The following is a 20,209-nucleotide window of genomic DNA, read 5'->3' on the forward strand; positions in this document are numbered from 1 at the left end:
AATTGATAAACTAAAGAAGCTGATTCTGATTTTAACCTTTGTTGTTTCATAGGCTGGCCAGGTGTGAGAATAGTGTGAGATGAATGGTCACACAGGACACATGAGTAACATCCGGTGAACAGGTGAGCACTTAAAAATAAAATGCAAGTAGTAGTCGGTGGTTCTATTGAGGAGGAACAACTGTGCAGCGCTGCGTTTCCTGCCGGAAGACTTTAGCAGGAGTACCAGGTCAGAGCTAACACCGTAGAATGTAAGCTAACGCGCACAGAGAGCTTCTCTCTATACAGGTCTCTGAACTGGTTAAGAATAAATTGAGTGTATGTGTTCAGCATGTGTATCCGGACATGTGGCTCTGTGTAGCGGATTATATTCAGCAGAATCACTGTTTAGCTCACAAACAGAGACTGTCCCGTTTGCTAGCATTGGCTCACATTAGCTGCTCCTCATTAACATGTCCTGTGTGCAGCGCTGCTTTGAAGGAGTGTAGATACAGCGTGTTTTGCTTTTGTGCATCAGCTGGTTTAAAAACGTTGGTACATTTCATCTATGTCCAGTCAGAGCTCTGTCTGTGAGTAATTTGAATGCAGTCCAACTGCTAAAACACAAAAAGCAGCAGGTGAATCACTCACAAGTCATGAAGGAGGTTTTAAGGAAGGTGCACAGCATCTTTTTAAAGATCGTCCTGTTACCGAGCACACTTGGCAGGACAGGCCCTCGACCGGCTGCCTCGGAGGTGCTGACCTGCCACCTGCTGCAGCGGAAACTCCCACCGTGGACCTCATACTGTGTCCGCTACAGCTCCGTTCACAATGACCAGTTTGGACTGTCAAACTTTAACTGGAGTGTCCAGGGATCGAACTATCAGATACTGAGGACAGGCTGCTTCCCCTTTATAAAGTATCACTGTACCAAAGCGCCTCCACAGAACCTGGACTTTGAGGACAAGTTTTTCACCATGTTGAAAGCTCTTAATCTGGGTCAGTAGATACATTTAATGCTCTACCTTATTGCTATGAAATACAGATTATATTTTATTTAGAAACACTGCAGATACTACTTAACCACTGTGTCCTTTTGTTGCAGGCATCCCATGTTTGGCCTACGGCATTGGTTGCTGGATGGTGGTGGGAGCTCAGGAAACAGTGCAGACAAGTGCTGGACCTGTCACCGTCTATTTCGCCTACAAAGAAGACGAAGGCGCACAGCACTAAACTGTGAACAAAGCACTATTTTTATTATTAGAGTGTTTTCAAGACACTCTTCTCGTCCAAGTTGCTGTATTTATAAGTGATGTTCAGGTGGACCTACTGACACAAGTGTCATCTTGTGTCACCGGTGCCCCTGTTGTCTAACTGCACAGGTTCATTTGTGTTTAATTATTTAAGGTTTAAAAGTTGCAGCACAGGAGTCAGTTATGCATGTTATTACACTGACATACAATACTGACAGTGTTTGTTCGGAAAGCTAACTTTCCATTAAAGATTAATGGAAAGTTTAGGATTTCTCGAAGAATAGACTGTTTGACACGGCGTCTTTTCCTGGATGTTTTCATGGTGATGTTGAGGAACATCTCCAGTGCATGTGTCCTCAGAGTCAGTACACTGTAAAAGTATATTTTTGCAACAGATATTAAAGTGTATGAAATGACAGATGTTTAGATGTTTTTTTAAAGATATTTTTTGGGCATTTTTAAGCCTTTAATTGACATGACAGACAAGTGTGAAAGGGGGAGAGAGAGAGGGAGTGACATGCAGCAAAGGGCCACAGGCTGGATTCGAACCCGGGCCGCTGCGACAACAGCCTTGTACATGGGGCACCTGCTCTACCACTAAGCCACCGACGCCCCTGACTGTAGTGGTTTTTAACGCTATCTGTGTGTGTCAAAAGGGTCAGCCAGCTTCTCAAGATGGAAAAAAAGTGATGACAAACAAGATAGCTTTTCATTTAAAGCCCAAGTCTTACGAATTATTAATAATTCATGTGAGTGATACCAAGTGGCATTATTTATTTGACACTACCATGTCTTCTGCTTCATTCTGTGTGACAAATACAGGAATTTAAATAACCCTGGCTCATTTATTTAAAGGTAAATTAGTGATCACTCTCCATGCAACAGATAGTCAATAGTGTTAGAGAAAAACCAGTGACAAGACAGGTCTGATAAAATAGGTTTTAATTACCAAAGTGTGGCCTTTGTATAGAGACAGCTACATCCCTTCCTTCAGGCCTCCGCTGGCCTTTGATTTCTGGTAATGTGCTTTGCTGACAGGGCACACTTACCCATGCTGCAGAGTCCTGCTCCCTCGGAGAGGCAGGTTGACAAACTGCCATATTGATTTCCTCACTCCTCAGCATCTCCTACTAATAGCATTTATCAGCGACCTCAATTTTCTGGCCTTGGCCTCTTCATTTTTAGCAACAATGAAACCGAAGGAATCATTTCTTGTCGTACATGTAGATCAATGCACCTTTTGACTTTATTTGCACTTCAATGCTACAATATCGGCCTACATGTTGTTCAAGATACACCACCTCTTCTTGAGTGTCCTGTTTTGTAAATATGCTTATCCTGTGCAAGAACGTTTAACAGGGTGATTAAATTTAATATAAATATATATCAATAATTGTTCCTTCCTCATGGTTTTAAGGAAGGAATCAGCAAAGGTGTAGGTTTTAGGAGGGAGGCAGACCAATATTTAGAACGTGCATTTGTCTGAGTAGCAAAGGCTATTTATTTTGATGAAATTAAAGACATTTACACCATAAATTGATGCAGAAAATGCACAAGAATGTACAATATTCAGTGTCTGATGCTCTGGCGGAGGACCCCCAAACATCCAGATTCATATGCGCCCCCTTAATGTTAAATTGAAACCTACACCCATGGGAATCTGCATTCATTTGTAGGCCTAACCAGCACTTACACTAGCACCACCATTGCCTCTTTTACACCAAGAAAGAAAAAAGAAAACTCTTTCCTTTGCTGAAGCAAGCACACTAATTACTGGATGAGAAATTAAACAGATATTTAAAGTCCCTGAATGTAAAGTAATTTGCATTTTCTAAGCAATGTAACCTTTGTTGTGTAAAAAAAATGTCCAAACCTCATGCAGAATTCATACACAAAATCCTCTTAAACAGCGTGATGACACCACACTATCTCTTAATCATACTAATTGCCTTGAACACGGAACATTTAGACACACTTATGGAAATCTGATCCATAGTATCAGGCTGCACTTAAATCCCCCTCCTTTCATTTCCAGCCTTTCATCAGGACTGAAAGTGTGCATGGGGAATGCTCAGGCAACCATGTCTTAATTACTCATTGACCCTTTGACCCACGAGCTGCATTGATACCGCCGTATGGCCAGACACAATTGCGTGGGGTTGCAACTCACTGCAGCTTTGTGTGCGACTATTACAGGATGATGTGAGTCAGTGAAATCTAAACTGTGGAGCGTTTGAGTACATTGTATTCGTTTTCAGGGCTTCACCTTTGAGTCACTCTAAACTGCAGGGGAGGGCACCCCTTCAGCTCCGGCGGAGGCTTAGCATTACACATCGAACCTCCATCACCGCCAGTTCAGGTTTAGGGTATCTGGACTGCAAATGAGCTGCTGTAAATTAAGAAAATATATCAGCATTTGGTGCGAGATTGATGCCTTTTAATAGCTGTGGTAGTCTAGTCCTGTATTGAAGTGTCTAAATTACCCAACACACATCTAATGTGGTAATGAACAAAGAATTAATGCCTGTTTGGCAAGTTTAATTGCATGCTGAAGCTGGTAATAAGTTTTGTCAAGGTGAAATCTTTAAATACTTATACTGTTTAGAATTTAGGTAAGTAAAGCAAAACAAGTGCTGAAATGGAGTGTAGTGTTGCTGTAAATTGTTAATGTTCAACAGTGAAATTGCTAATCAACTTGCAGAGACTTGTAATTATCTTCTAATTAGCTAATAAGTTCTCAGTTTCTTCAGTGCAAAAAAAAAAAAAAGAAAAAAAAATAGCACAAACCATGTTCATCTTCTTGAAATAGTTGATGCGGCCAATTCTTAAATCAATTATTTAGCAGGAAAGTCACAGCAGTTTTTTTTTCTCTGTCATATAGATATATAGCTTGGCAGAAACAATTATTGTGTGAACAACCCCTGCAGCTAATACTGGCGAGGTTATCATTATTAAGCCTCTGGATCGGCCACCAGCACTGTGGAAGCGCTTGCTCCACGAGCAGCAGGGGTACCAGAGCCATCACTCAGATCACTTTAAGGATCACACTGGAATTACATCTCAATGCAGAGATGTCAGCCAACGTTGTCACAATATTCTCTGAGAAATGGCACTTTTTGAATTACAATGTGACAACAGAAACATGAAGCTCATTACTTTTCAGCTAGAAGCATCTCCAGGTGCAGACATATGTACACTTTGATCAGCTTTAAAAGGTAATTCTTACTTAAAGAAGTATTTTACCACTGGAAAGATAGTCTTTTCATAAACCAGGGAGTCTGTGCAGTAGAGGGATGCAAATACTTTTGATATTGGGGCTATATGACCAGAAAAAAAAACAGGAAAAAAAGGGCTGTGGCATTTGCTTTTGCTCAAGATGTAGAAAATCTGCAACTACCAGAATGCACTGTGCCACACCAGACCAATAAATGCTCCCAGCATAATGCGAGTTTGGCTGTTTTTCAACAGGAAACAATATGGTGGCCAGCTGGTAACAAGCGAACATGAATAACAGTTAAACAGTAAACAAATATATGTTTCTGAAAACAACTGAGGCAAGAAATAGGCAACACAGTGACAGAATCTTGATTTATATTCAATCAGCGCTGCTTTGCTTCACTTTAAGATCAGAGTTTTTTTCTGCCTCTGTTTTTACAGTACAGGAAACAATGTGGCACCCACATCATGTTCACAAACTCTCATATTACAGCCAAACAGTGCACTAAAATATGTTTCTGAAGACATTTAGGGTAAGAAATAGGCAGTGCAGTAAAAGAACCTTGGTTCATATTTGATCAGTGCTGCTTTGTTTTAATGTTTGATCTCAGTTTTTTCAGCCTCTGTTTTTATAGTACAGGAAACAGTATGACGCCCACTTCTTATTCACAAATTCTCGTATTACAGCCAAACAGTGCACTAAAATATCTGTCTGAAGACATTTGAGGCGAGAAATTTGCAGTAACAGTAACAGAATCTTGGTTTACATTTGATCAGCACTGCCTAGTTTTGCCACTTGATCTGTATTTGAGAAAGAGAGAGGTGGGTCTCTCTCTTGATCCGCTTCTATACTCTTTGTGTCTGCAGTGGCAGGCATACCAAAATCAGAGTAACTGTAAAAGAAGGAAAGCACATGGTGTCAGTGACAGCGTTCAATTATGGCATAGGAGCCAGAGTTTGGTGCCACTTCTGTTGAAGTCAGTGGGGCGGCTACGGCAAATCCCCCTATAACCAAGCATGTCTTTGTCTTGTCAACTATGACTGCAAAATCCTTCCATAAGATCATTAGAGTTTAAAGATGTCTCAGGTATTGGGAGTGATCTCATGATTCAGGACAATTGGATAACATTTGACTTCTCGTTCTAACTTTGAGTTCTGCCTGAGGCTGTATGTTCTCACTGACCCACAGATGACATCTGACTGTGGAGCCAGGGACTTTATTTAGACCTGTATAATGGTGGGAAAGCAAATTATAATGAGAAACTGGAAGAAACCAGGTGAGCCATCTTATAAGGAATGGTTCACAGAGTCGGCAAAAGTTGTATCACATGAACAAATCAGGATGGAGAAATATGTGGTGAAGTGGACAAGCTACTTGGAGTACATTGCTGGTGTCGTCGCATCTTGAAGTGAATCATACGGCACTTTTTTTTTTTTGAGTGAGAGCTAATCAGCTTTTTGTAGATCAGAGTAGATTGTGGTGCATATTTATGTAGGAAAAGCTCTGGCTCCAATGCAAAATCCGAACACTGTCACTGATGTCATGTCTTTTCCTTCTTTTATAGTTTCCTTGACAAAAATGCAGAAGCACAATCCGTAGTTTGAGCAACTGCCATTATTACACATCTAAAGCAGTAGCCTTGAAGCCAGCGAAAATGCATCATCCAGCAGATCTGAGCTGAGAGACGAGCAGGGAGATCTGGGCACCGGTAAGATGGAGGGAAGCTTCCCACAGTTCATTCACACATACTAACCACATTGTCATGATACAAGGCTGGCTGAAAGTCGGCAAAGTATCCCTTTTTAGACTGAGACGTGTCTAAAATGTGGTTTTGTTATTGTAAAAAGATTTTTTTCAGCACGTAATAATGGCTGACCTCTTGTCATTGACACTTGAATCACTATTTTTCTTTTGGAGCACACTGAAGCTGTTAAAAATCTATTATGGTGTATTTCTTCACCCAAGGGATGACAAAGGGGCACCATAATTCTTTTCTTTACACCCCCCTCTCTTCTCTATCTTTATGACATGTTGTATATGTGTGTGCTGGGGGAAGGGGAAGTATTGAAACACTATGCCTGCTGTGCCAATCAGCATTGCCAAAGCTACTGTCAGTGGGTGGCTGAAATGTCTGTCAGTCATTTATTCTGGCTTTTCTGGTTCAGGACCACTCCCAGCTGACATTAGGACTAAGCTGCAGTAAATAAAAATTCTGGACAAGCTTCCTCATATTCGACTTCTCATTTAAACATGCTAATTTACTGTTCTTGGAGAGAATCCAAATTTATATTGTTAGATACATCATTGTCATTGTTTTTTCTGATGCCCTTAAGCTTTTGCACTTTAACTTTATGCCCAAATCCGTTTTTTCTCCCAGTTCAATTTGATTATTGTTTTGTTTTTCTTTCTTGTTGATGATGCGGCATCATGTTCCCTCCATTCATACTCAATGCTTACTCTGTTGACATTAAGAGAGTAATGGATTTTAATAGTTTTTCCACGACTTATCCGGAGAGTTAAATGAACTATCCATTTTTATTATATATTATGCAGTATTTAAAGTTTCAGCTCATTAAAAAACAGACGCCCTCCACACCCCCCAGGCTGTCTTTTACCCCCCACCAGCATGCAGTCAGGCTCCTCTAGCCACGGGCTCTGCTTGATCTGTTTTTCCTAAGTCAAAATTGAAATATTCAGAAATATTTATTTATTTGCTTATGCCTTTTATTTCACCGAAGAACAGCCTAATGTCTTTGCAGCTTAAACAAGCGGCGCCAGTGGATCAGAAAAAGGGCACGATGCATGGTTTTGTTTGATTGATGTAATTTGTCACATTGCATATATGTTTTATCAGTCCAAGATAAAATATTTTATATATTTATATAAAAAATACTGTGTGTACCTTAATTTTGCGCCAGAGCAGGCCCCTTGTGTTATTTGATTGCCCTGCTTCTTACTTGCACAATAAGCAGCAACCTACACAGCAACTTGATGCCAGACTGGGGATTTACATTAAATACACTGATACTGAGGCTGCATACAAACATAGAAATGGAATAAATCAATTTTGTTCTCAGAAATGCTTCACATACTTTTTGATGCAGCGTGATCTCCAATCTTTCTGCAAATGAGCTGCAGTCCCTTGTAATGGTTTCTGCTCCTCGTGGGAGGCCGGTGTCTCAGAAAAGCTGCTGATTGAGGGAGAAATGTAATACAGGTGTAAAGCAGACTTGATAGGGGTCTTACACGAGGGTTATGCATTTTAACAGTGATATACATACTGTTACATATTTATCAAAGAATATGGAATTTGCTGGGTTGACTCTTTCTGGCCTGCGGAGATTTGTAAGTTTCTACTAGAGTGTTGTTAATTCGGGCAGAGAGGGTGGCTATTATGTTGAATTAATAGGAATTAAGGGTTTAAATTGGTTAAGTAAGCACTTCATTAATCGTGAGTGGATTGCTGCGTGTGAGAGGTTTATAGGGGGGTGCAGACCACTAGTGCAGGGATGAAAGAAAAAAGGGCAGTTCTGAATTAAAATGCTGCTGGTATTGAGTCGATGTAGACAGGAAATAAACGGCATAATGCAGAGCTGAAACGATTAGTCGATTGGTCAATTGACAGAAAAATAATTTGTAACTATGTTTTTGATAGGTGATTAATAATTTAAGTCACTTACCAAGCAAATATAATGAGAGAATGCTACAATTTTTGGGGTTCCAGCTTCTCAAAGAGTAGCATTCACTGCTTTTCTTCATGGGTGAATTATGAGACAATGGGCCCCTGGGCACAGATGTGCAAAGGTCCCCACCACCTCTCCTACATAGGAGCAGGACACATGGACTTTGTGTCTTTTTTGTTGTTGTTTTGCAATTTTTTTTAATGTTTTTGTGTCTTTTTGAGGTAATTTTGTGTCTTATTTTGATAGTTTTGGCCCCTTTTATAGTTATTTTGTGTCTCGAGTCTTCCTGGTTGGTACATGTTAATTTGAGGGACATTTTGCAAGTGAAGACAAGTTGTGAGGGGGTCTGATGCTTTGGACCCCTGAGCCTGTGCCTGGTAGGCCTGTTCAGTAATCCATCCTTGCTTCTCTTTGTCATATACCACAGTATATTAGATACTTTTGTGTTTTGGACTTTTGGTCGGACAAAACAAGATGTGAAGATGTATCCTTGGGCTTTTGGAGTTGGTGATTGGAGTATTTTCAGCCTTTTTTGGCATAAAACATTTTATTATTCAAAAATATAATTGTCAGAATGATTGATAATGAAAAGAACTTAAGTTAACGTTCAATTCAGTTCAATTCAATTTTATTTATAAAGCCCGATATCACAAATCACAATTTGCCTCAGAGGGCTTTACAGCATACGACATCCCTCTGTCCTTGGACCGTCACAGCGGATAAGGAGAAACTCCCCCAAAAAAACCTTTAACAGGGAAAAAATGGTCAAAACCTCAGGAAGAGCAACTGAGGAGGGATCCCTCTTCCAGGACGGACATACATGCAATGGATTTTGTGTGTACAGAATAGATCAACATAATAAATTTATGGTAATCCAAATGACAAAATTATATCTTAGTTGCAGTTTATTGCAGCCCTAATATACAGGTTACTGCCAATGTTTGTTCGTCTGCGTCTGTCTCACATATCTTTCATGAGCATATTATGTATTTAAACCAATGTGAAGGTAAAGCACCAGTGGCAAGAGGTTCTTTCAAAGTCCTTCAGAGCCTCGCTGACTGCATATCCACAGTAAACATGCTGATGGTGCATTGTACGTACCGTCCAAGGCTACAGTTATGTACCTGAGGGTCTTTTGTATACATACACTATTTTCCAACTTTTACTGCAAAGCACAGACTGGAAATTTAGGGATTTAATTTGATTAAAGCCTCCCTTTGAATGCTGAAACCTTTAAGCAATACGTGATTGTTCAGTAGTGTAATCTTTTGGCCTCAGTCTGGTCACGGCTAGAGCTGCCTGTAAGTGAAGTTATGGCATGGGTCAGGTGGAAGTGTCTGCCTTACTTGATGTGGCTCCCCCAGCAGAGGTGGACTAATTGAGGTGTGTTTTTATCTGGGCTTGCTAATGATGATGAGGGTGCTGGAGAAGTAGACTGTCCCCTTAGGCTGAGGAATAGCATGACTTAGCCAACCTTCTGTACTTATTGTCCAACAAAGGGGGAATTCACTTAATGCAGTGCTTCAGAAAAGTGGATAATTGTGGCCACGATCAATAAAGTAACAGAGCGGAAAATGAACGGTGTGTGCAGTGTAGCTGTGTTGTAGATATTTGACGGAAATCGAAAGTAGCGAGGTTCTTGTTTTTGTGTTTGCTTCAGCCAAGTCATCAAACGAGAAGTCGATTCCAGTTTATGCACACAATATACATATGCAAGCAGGCTAAGCTATACATGTTTACTTTGTGTTGCTGTGACCACAAGCACGTGTCTGTGTGTGTGTGTGTTTGTGTATGTATGATAGAGGGGGTAGGTTTGGTTGGATGAGCCACATTGTTCCTGTGCGGCCTAGTGACATCGCTGGAGGGCAGAGAGGGATGGAACCTGAGAGGGGTGACAGTGATAAATAGCCCTTTTAATAACAGCTGCCCCACTTGGCCAGCAAGTCCCAGTCAGTGTCCTCTGTGTATTTATGCCTATGTTTATTTATGCATCCATAGCATGCAGGAAATCACCACCGCAGGGGTACAATCATTCTTTTTTTTTCTTTTTTTTTTTTTGTGGTGGGGGGATTGTCGGTCTAACTTTGGGAGGGGTAAGCTAGCTCATCTTACATCCAGCATTTATTCATTTAACCCTCAGGTTGATCTGTTGGTATGTCTGAAATATAGACATATTCACATCTGAGAGAGGAGTCTCACCATAGCTGCATTTCCATCAACCTCTTTGTATGCGCATTTGCAATTTGTGCATAAAGAAACCTGAGTGGAAACTAGAGTTGTTCCAATACCAATACCAGTACTGGAAATGCCTCCAGTACTGCCTAAAATGCTGAATGGGGTATTGCGTCTGTGCACCGATCAGATACCATGTTATTTATTAAGAACTTTAAAGAAGTCTCACATCTCGATAAAACGTCAGGTTTTCCCAGAAATCATTTCTTCTTCTCTGCTCTAAAGCAGCAGCCTACACAACAGTTTGCAATGTGCAACCACTGGCAACTACTGTTTTAAAGCTGTAAAGAAGAATTGATTTCTGGTAAATAGTGTAACGTTAGCAATTTGGCAATTTCTATGGAATTAAAATAAGATTAAGATCAGATTAGCCTTTATTGTTTCCCTTGGGAGATAATCTCTCTTGCTCTGTATGCATTTCTTCATGTTTTACAAAGAGTTTAAATCCATACCATACAACAATGGAAGCAATCTTTTCACATCCATACAAGGTTAAACCTGCTATTTTTTTTTTTTTTTTTTTTTTTTAAATTACCAGATTGGTACTTGGTATCAGCCAATATGGGTCATTGGGTATTGGAATTGGCTATATGCTTGACGGACGTGGAAAAGTTTGTGTATTGATAAAAGGTAAATGTGACTAAGTGCAATGGAAACAAATTCAGCGAACAAATAATGATGTACAATCATGACGTACCGTCACTTCGTACGCCGCTGCAAGCTCTCTATGTCGTCTCTGGATAACTTTCAACATGCTTATGCACACAGAGCTGTTACCAGAGCTCTTCCAAGAGCACATAGCTGCAGTTCAAAACTCTATTTCCATTGTCCCATGTGCTCTCTGTTATTATGATCCACTGTTTTTCTTTGTTTGAGCCTTAACTGGCGCTCTTTTAATAATTTTTCATCTTGTTGCACCTTCTTCTTGCAGCACCAAACTGGAGAATTAGCGCCACTCCCAATATTTGCGTTACAGGACTGGATTGAAAAGTGCATAAATTTGCATTTTCTTTTGCTGATCTTCTGAAAATTGTGATAACATTTGTGTTATATTTGGGTGGAAACCCAACGTATGATACTTAATGCAAAACAAAACAAAAGTCCTGATCATACTTGAATGTGCATGTCACAGTACATAGTGCTAACAATGGCTTTGGACTCCATAAAGACAGAAATTTGACTTATATATGTGTTAACGACTCCTGCACATTTTTCTCCAGTTTCTGAGAACACATCCAATATTCTACCCACCATGTACATGTTTTTAAGAGTCTGGTAGTGCTGTTACTTTGTGGAATAATGGCTCGTCTGACTCTGTATGCAGCTTTCAATCTGCATGGCTTTTAAATTTTTGGTTCATTGTTGCCGTGTGACTGAAGTCAAAAACCTTTTGTCTGCTGAAATATGACCTCAGGCCCACGTCTGTGAATAGAGAGAGGGGAGGCTGTAGATCAGAGGTGTCAAAGCTTCTTCCCCGAGGGCGATGCCGGCGCTGTTCCCACTCAAACCAGTTCCCTCCCTTTAATTGGTTCAATTAGTTAAGTATCCATATACATTATCGTGTATGCATTTTTCATGACTCTTCTTAACGCTCTGTTTAAACAGAACAACTTCCGGCTATGATTTGCCATTTGGATGAATGTCAAGGAGACTAAATGATTGCGCTAATTGAGTAATTAAAAGCAGATGTTGGAGCAAGAGCCAACAGCATACACTTTAAACACTTTGCCCTCCAGAAAACCTACAGTGTTTTTGACACCCCTGTTATGTATGGTTATCCCAGAGGTGCCTCTGTAATAGTTACAGTTTCACCCTTGTGATTATTCAGTTGAAGTCTTTGCTATTGAACCAAAATGGTGTTTTTATGCTATTTTGACCATGGGAAATGGTCTGGAAAAGAAAAGCCCATCATGCAGCCTAATGGCCAGACTCAGTGGTGCACAGATTCAACACAAGCTCTAGACAGGCAAAGCACAGTATCTCCGTACTCGCCCTATCACTCTTACACCCCGCTGTCCTCTGGTGGGACACGAGTGGCCCGTGCGAGACTCTTTTGAGGGAGATGATGTTATGTTGAAGGTAATTAACATTGGAAATGTGCCAGTAATGAGAATCAGTGTGCCATCAAATCGCAAAGGAACAGGGTGTATTTCCACGCTTTTGACAGCTGTGGTGATTGGAGCATTGCTGGAAGGCGTTACAAAGTGCAGATCAATAAGTAACAATTTTCCTATTAAAGAAAAATTACTTGGACATTGCACTAAGATAGCTTGTGGCTCTTTCACTTCACACCAGCTACAGAGGAAAGGTCTCTTGTTGAGGGACAGTTTGTGTAATTTTGTCTTTTCTTGGGTGTCTTTGTTTTGTTTTTTTTTTCATTGTAGTATTCGCTTATAGCTTATTTTTTTTTACATAAGGTTTGAAAAAAGGTAGGGCTGATGGTTGGATTCTGGACCCCCATCCTTACAGGAGAAAGACACATGGTGTTTTTTAAATATACAGGGTTTATAGGCCTTTTTGTTAAATTATGACGTCAAGTGATATTGTATTTGGTTGTAGTTTTTATTTGTGTTTTCTGAGAAATGCTCTAGAATTCCACAAACCACAAATCTTCAGCAGGTTGCACCCGGTGTCTGTACATAACTGACTTATGTTATGAGTGTTTTCACCGTCAGATTCACTGTGACAGTGAAATTTAAACATTTCTCATCTGATTTGATTGTACTTGACTGTCTGTATCCATCCCACTGTTACCATTTGTAGCAGCGCAGACAATGGCAAACTGATATCAAACAAGCTCCCTACAGGTGTATCATAGCTTCTCCAAAACAAGTGAGATAAATTTCTTATTATCAGTGACAATTTTGTTATTATTAGAGTTGTCATAACTGGTTCCAGCATCTTAAAATGCAATAATATGTCACTTTACTGTGTTTTACTTCATTTCAAATTGAATATCTTTCAACTGATTTGTCAACCGATTAATCAATAATTTGAAAATAAGTGTTTGTTAGAGCCCAACAAATGATCAATTCATCAAATTACCTAAAACTGATTTGAAAATAGATTTTAGGGTAGTTTATTTTGTGACATAGGTGGTGGGGTGATGCAAGGGGACGAGTCCCCCTTACTATTCAGCACAAATAGGATTTGTTGATTCTTTTCATTGGGGTTTTCAAAGTTAAACAAAGAGTTTATAACAGTAGTATAAAAGTAGAAACAGAATTTCTTGTACAAAATATAGAAAATATTCAGCAAGTCAAAAATCAAAAATACCCTTAGAAGTGGTTTGTCATACACGTATAGAAAAAGACACAAGTTTGGAAAATATAATATGTACAAGTAAAGCGTATCGTTCTATTTATCGTTCAGTTTAAGACAATAAAAAAGAAAATAAACAGATAAATAGTTATTTAAAAAAAAAAGGATACCGGGACGAAGGATGTCAGATTGACCATGTTTTGTGTCATTTAAACTGGGCTAGTTAGGGGAAAGATTATTCTTAAAGTGGTCTATAAAGGGTTGCCAGATCTGGTAGAATTTGTTTTCACATCCTCTTAAGGAAAATTAATATTTTCCATATGCAGGTGGTGCAGAACCCTTCAAACTCAATCTGCATGCTAGTAGGGTTACAGATCATCATCATATTATGTTGGGAGCTGGTTAACACAAAATCAGAACCTTTAATACCAAAGAGTGCGGACAGTGCATCAGGATCCACAGGTCTACCCAAGACGTCTGATAGTGACTGAAAAATATTTTGCCAATATGTCATACGAATATTATAAGGATATACTGACAAAACTAAAAACATCTACACCATAAATTGATGCAGAAAATGTACAACTTGGTGCATAAAATCCACCATAATGCAGGAAATTAAGTGTTTGATGCTCAAAATTTACTTATGGAGAACACACAAACCCCTTGTTTCATATATTTCCCCCCCAGTGTGAAACAAAACCTGCACCCTTGTTCGGTGACCTGATATATTTGTGTTATACATTTTCCCTGTGGAAGACCAACAACACTAGGGCTCATCAGAAGCCTCTGACACTGAACACTGTATCAGAGCGTTTCCAGTTTAACCTTTACTGTCTTTCCATTCAACTGTTTCACCTGTAAAATTATTTATCATGTGGAGAAGGTAATAATTGCACACTTTTCTCCTAAATGCAGCCAGGATATTCAAAAGCAGTGGAGAGAGTTGATGACAAATCTTGTTTTAATAAATCTCTAGGCCACTAGCGTGGCTAATGAACTTAGTAATTACTCATCACTGGTTGGAAGAGTTTAGCCCGGGTGAGATGAAAGCAGTGGCTGCTGGGAGCCACAGGAATGGCACAACAGGCAACAATCAACACAGTGTCTGCACAACAATCAATCAAAGCTGTCAGGCCCTTAACAGTCAGAGTAATTTGCTGGTGTTTTTCAGAAATGAGTACACCTTGTAAAATGTAGCTAAGATCACTTTCCCAAACACCTTGCAGCACAATAGTTTTAAACCAATGAGATTTGTGTCACATGATTTATCACAGTGCTCTCGGAAAAAAGAAATTATTATTTTTAGCTAAGGAACTGTTTCATGAGCTCAAATTACTGCGGTCAAGCCTGAAGTCACTTCCTCTTACAATACAGTGGACTGTGAGGTTGAATGTTAACATTTCTTTATAGGTTTGTGACTCAGTGTTATAGCTCAGCAGTGTCTGGTATTTGAAAACCCACATCTGTCTGTCTGTCTATCTATCTATCTATCTATCTGTCTATCTAACACACTATTAAACATTTAAATATGAATTGTCGTGTTTTACTGAACATCTGTTAAACCGCGGTGATATTTAAATACGAGTCAGAGCAGGGTGGTGAGTAATACTGGACTATTCACAGATGCTCCTTTCTGCAGAGCTCTAAATCATGTTTCTTAATTCCCAGAGCCACATCTCAATCATACTCCTTGCTAATTTGAGAGTCACCCTCATTTCATTTTAAACGATTCATTTTTGGCAAATTTGTAAATGGCCCCGATGTGTTCTACAATTTAGTCAATTACTGTTTCAGCCAGCAGGACTCCGGGGACCAGGAACATACATCGCCTGGAGGTACCATCTCAATAATTGTTTCAGAAAAGTTGGGAATGGATTGCTAACGCTCTGTTCCACTTATTGAAATGTCAATTGGAGCCAAGACCCTTTTACTTCTCTTCTCACTCTCTTTCAGCACAGTGTATGACTGCCTCACCTTTTCTTCCCTGTCTGAGTCCTAACCATTACTGAAGGGATCAAACTGAGCTTGATATTTCATAACATTTAATACACAACAGCGTTTATTCTCTCGTACAGATTATTTACCAGGAACTTAACTGAACAGCAATGGTTTACACTAGGTTCTTTAATGTTTCTTTGAATTAATCCATGACTTGCAGTTTTGCTGTCACTTGTAAAATAAAAATGTCGCAGATAATTTGAACTTTAACGTATACTGAAATGGTAATTAATTATTAATTAGCTGGATAAAATTAAGAGATGATAATAATCCAAATTAGGTCTTAATGGGTACTAATTAAGAGGAGAATCCTTCTTTATGGAACCAAACAGCGTGACCTGCAGACCCCAATTAATGAAGTTATTATTAGCCGTTTCCCTGTGTTTGGCTGATCTGGATCTCGTTCAGTTGAAGGCGAAATATGTTCCAGACCCCAGTAAAAATGTGCTTCTGTTTGTTTTTCCACAAGGTCCCTCGCCCATCCTCTGAGCCAATTAACCTGTGATGAGCCTGTTGGTACAACGCTGATTAATTAGAGCAGGGAAGGGATCTATGCGTGATGCTGCAGGGAAGCCCTCAGGTGAGCACAAGATAGTATTTAGCCGTTATCTGTTGGCTTTGTTCCCTCATGTGTGCACTGAAACACAAGGACCTGCAAAGTGAATTGTTCAGTCATCCACACAATATGATGCAGGTCATGCTTTGAAGCCTCAATCAGAGGGGCAGCTTGAAACATACCTTCTTCCCCAGTGTTTGTTCAGTCATTGTTAGAGTCCCCCTCTACTCAGAAATGTATTTTATATGTTCATGTGCCCTAAACTGTCTGACCTTGACTGTATTGACTTTTATCTGTGCAAAGTTTACCACTAAAGAGGTGTTTTACGCTGCTTAAATAAAGAAGGCAATGTCTGTGCATTTCCCTAAAATCTGGCAAACTAGATTAGTTACGTCACTGATACAAAAGCCAATCTCTGTCTAACACAGGAAACACAACATCAGCAAAGCAACCTGAAACATTAGCACAGAGTGGACTTGTCAGTACAGAGGGTTAGCATTAGCGTAGTGAACGTTCTGACAGCAAACATGTTGGAGTTTGCAGTTTTTGGATCTATACTGGACCCTGTGTAACCCACTGCCAGTTAGCCTACAAACTAACAAGCTAACAACAACATGAATAGACGATGGTTAATTTCACTTACCATTCTGAAACTTTTGCTAGTTACTGATTTTTTTGCACAACAGACTCCTCATTTGAGTCTGACTGGGGCTCAAACTTGTACAGCTGAATCTCGCTGATGTGTCCTCTACTGCTCATGCTTGCAATCTAGTGCTCTGCTCTTTCACCGATCAATTTAGCAGTGCTGGAGAAAGCGGAAAGCAAACTTACGGCAAGCAATGTCCACAATAGAGTGCTGCAGCAATGATGTTGTTTTGTGGGCTGACATGGAAGTTAGCGCCGTGCTGGTTCCCTCATCAAAAAGCCTATGAGATTTTCCAAATGGATTTTCAATTACTGCCAAAAATGAGCTCTGTGGCAAACAAAAGTTTATGATACTTACACATCTTGTTCAGCAAAATAACCTTCACAGATTAACAGCAATTTTATGATTTTTGAAGCATAGGCTAGTTGTAATCGCCAGAAGTAAAAATCTAGGGTTAGGCTTTAAATTTACTATACCATGGTCGCATGATTCACCACCACAACAAAGCTGTACCACAGACTGTATAAAGATGGACAAAATGCCAGCTCCCCAAAAGTGAAGCGAAACATTTTGATCGCCCCCTGGTGGCTGGCTGCAGTATAGGTCATAAAGCCTGCCCCTTCCATGTTAGTGGATGGGACACGGGCAAAGTGCAAATCAAATAAATTTTTGCCGAAGATGGTGTCTATCATTTAACCTAGTTCTGATGTTTTCTCAAGTGATCCTTTTTCTTTTAAGTATAATTTTAATTAGTTATTTAATGCTATACAACAGGGATTTTACAACATGATTGATAACTGTGTGAGGCAATTGGTGAGCTAACATTAGGTGGCGCTGCTCATGACAGGTCGGATGAGTGTATGGACGAGAAGCATGATACCGCGGAGATCGCTACCGCGCAGACTGGCTCCGAATGGCATCACCAGAGGAAGATGGCAACGTCCACATCAGGACATTTTAGCTTCACCTCTCTACAGTGTGGGTAAGTAGAGACACGTCATCCATCTTTATACAATCTATGGGCTGTAAACAGTGTTTAGTGTTAGCCATTGCAGCCTTTTTTAAGACATGTAAAAGCTTCCAAATTCATGAGTGGGATATTTACCGATGTATTTTATGTTGTAGACCAAAATGTAAAAATCTAATGTAAAAAGTTTGTGTTCACTACTTATTTGCAGCATCTTACCAAAAAACATTTAAAAAAACCCATTGAGGGACGTCGGTGTCTTAGTGGTTAGAGTGTGCGCCCCATGTACAAAAGGCTACGTCCTTGATGCAGCAGCCCAGGTTTCGACTCCAGCCCACAGCCCTTTGTTGCGTGTCATCCCCTCTCTCTCTCCCCCTTTCACGCTACACTATCCTATTGATTAAATGCAAAAATGCCTGAAAATAAGTCTTAAAAAGAAAAAAACCCCACTGAATTCAAAACAAGGGAACCAGGAGTGCTAAAATGCTAACTCATTTCCGGGTTTTAGGACCATTCCTGTACCACACTGTGAGACAACGTAGATAATTCCCTTTTTTTTCCTTTTTTAACTATTATGTGGGGAAGCCATGTTAAACACATTATTAGTAGTATAAGTATTTTTATGTTCTTTAAAATGTGTCAGTAGAGGGACTTTGATAATAGAGAGTAAAGGTGTGTGTTGTGTGTGTCTGCACTGTGGGTCAGCTGCATGTGTCTATTCTGATTACTGGATGGGTAATTCTGTACTTCTGTGCGTAAGACCTTCAGCTCTATTCTATAATTAACTTTTGCCTGCGCCCATCAGGCTCCATTCCACACTTGATGTGTCCATAGTGACTGTTACATGCAACCAGCTTGCCATTCAGTATGTATTAAGCTGTCAGAGTGGGCTGCTCTCCCAAGCCGCCTGTCTTCACTGAACAACCCAGCCTATTAACTCCTATTGACTGTGACACACATGTCCCTCCGAAATGAGTGGTTCCGTATTGATTTTTCCTGAGAGCTGCTCACTTCCCCCTTTCATGCCGCCAAGGGTGAGATCTTTATCCTGACTGATTGTATATGTTCATCGTATCAGAGGAGTGTTGTGCATTTTGCCATTTCAGACCTGTGAACCCTCTTCTGCTCTCCCCCTCCCGTGCATCACAGCTACTTGTACGCAGCCAAATCTTGATGAGACAATTAAAAGGCCTGACTCCCCTGTGTCCCCTGTAACACTGCGGTCAAATGGAGCTGCAGACCTTCCGCACGGCCTGTAGTCTCCCTGTAGCTTAATACAGCACACGACATAAGACATGACAGCCAGCTCTTCTCCCCCCACTAACACACTGACTCCCAGTCAATGAACCTGAATAGAAGGGTGCCATATCCTTTCAGTGACACTCTCTCTAACTGCTACAGCCAAAATGAACTCTGACAGCACATATCGACGTCATATCAAGCTCCACCAATGAGAGAAAAATGATTATCTGCTGGTGAAATCAGTTATTGACATGCTGCGGAATAGCTTCCCTTCCCCAAGGGATTTATTGATACAGTTTATAGTATATAAATATTTATCTAATATGTGTCTGAAATAGATTTGTCTAGGTTAGGCGTACAGTGCGTGTGTCTGGTCTGGTCTGTGGTTAGCCCACAGAGGGCTATCAATGCCTCGCTGTCTCTCCCTCCTCTGCCACTCAACCATGACTCTGCCTTTCCTTCTCGTTGGATACTGTTTTTACAGGCAGCATGAAATTGCCTCGGCTGTTGCGACTCCGTCTTGAAGTCAATAGTAAAACATGTTGTAATTACATTTTATTGCCTCTCACTCTAGAAAATCAAAATGGCTTTACTGCGGCCATCATATTGTAAATGCATGTAGACGTGCTATGTGTCTCGCTATCAGTGGAGGAGTTATTCAAACCCTTTGCACGAGTAAAACTACAAACACGTTAATGAAATGTTTCCACAGTAAATAAATGAAATAGTTGTGTGTTTCATTTACTTAATGCTCCATGTGATGACTTTTTCCATTGTGGAATATTATCTTTTAATTTTCACCAGTGTTGTCTTACATTACAATAAGACTTAAGATTTTAAAAAATTGCAAATTGGTACAGAACTTGAGCAAATGCACTTTGTCACTTTGTCATTTTTACGCCTGGTCAATCAACTATTGACAAATTATTTTCTTGTGATTGCTTTCTGGAAAATGGCCACGTTTTATCTTTCTTCATATGAGGAAAAGACCAAGCACATTAATAACTGCCACTGCCTTGTGCTGCTTTGTGTCAACAGCCAAGAGGGTGTTTACTCTTTTCTTATAAAAGTGCTTTTAACCAGAGGTGTTTGACCAGAAACTGACATTCACCATGACACCTTTTTTGGGTGGAACCCCCTAATAGTGTGCTGTAAAGGAAATTAAAGGGTAAC

General features: G+C 40.0%; 1 protein-coding gene across 1 annotated transcript; it reads left to right on the forward strand.

Annotated features, from left to right (window-relative positions):
- The first annotated feature begins 191 nt into the window (after positions 1–191).
- On the forward strand, positions 192–2,063 carry lg4h15orf61 (linkage group 4 C15orf61 homolog). Its single transcript, XM_049575147.1, has 2 exons — positions 192–977; positions 1,084–2,063. The coding sequence occupies exons 1-2, from the start codon at positions 635–637 to the stop codon at positions 1,209–1,211; spliced, it is 471 nt and encodes a 156-aa protein (XP_049431104.1). The 5' UTR covers positions 192–634; the 3' UTR covers positions 1,212–2,063.
- Positions 2,064–20,209: the final 18,146 nt, after the last annotated feature.

This window comes from Epinephelus fuscoguttatus, linkage group LG4 (assembly GCF_011397635.1).
Source record: "Epinephelus fuscoguttatus linkage group LG4, E.fuscoguttatus.final_Chr_v1".
Lineage (NCBI taxonomy): Eukaryota > Metazoa > Chordata > Actinopteri > Perciformes > Serranidae > Epinephelus > Epinephelus fuscoguttatus.

Coding starts and splice junctions, on each gene's coding strand:
- lg4h15orf61 (XM_049575147.1), top strand. CDS start 635: ATGAAGGAGGTTTTAAGGAAGGTGCACAGCATCTTTTTAAAGATCGTC. Junction 978..1,083: donor GTTGAAAGCTCTTAATCTGG/GTCAGTAGATAC, acceptor CTTTTGTTGCAG/GCATCCCATGTTTGGCCTAC.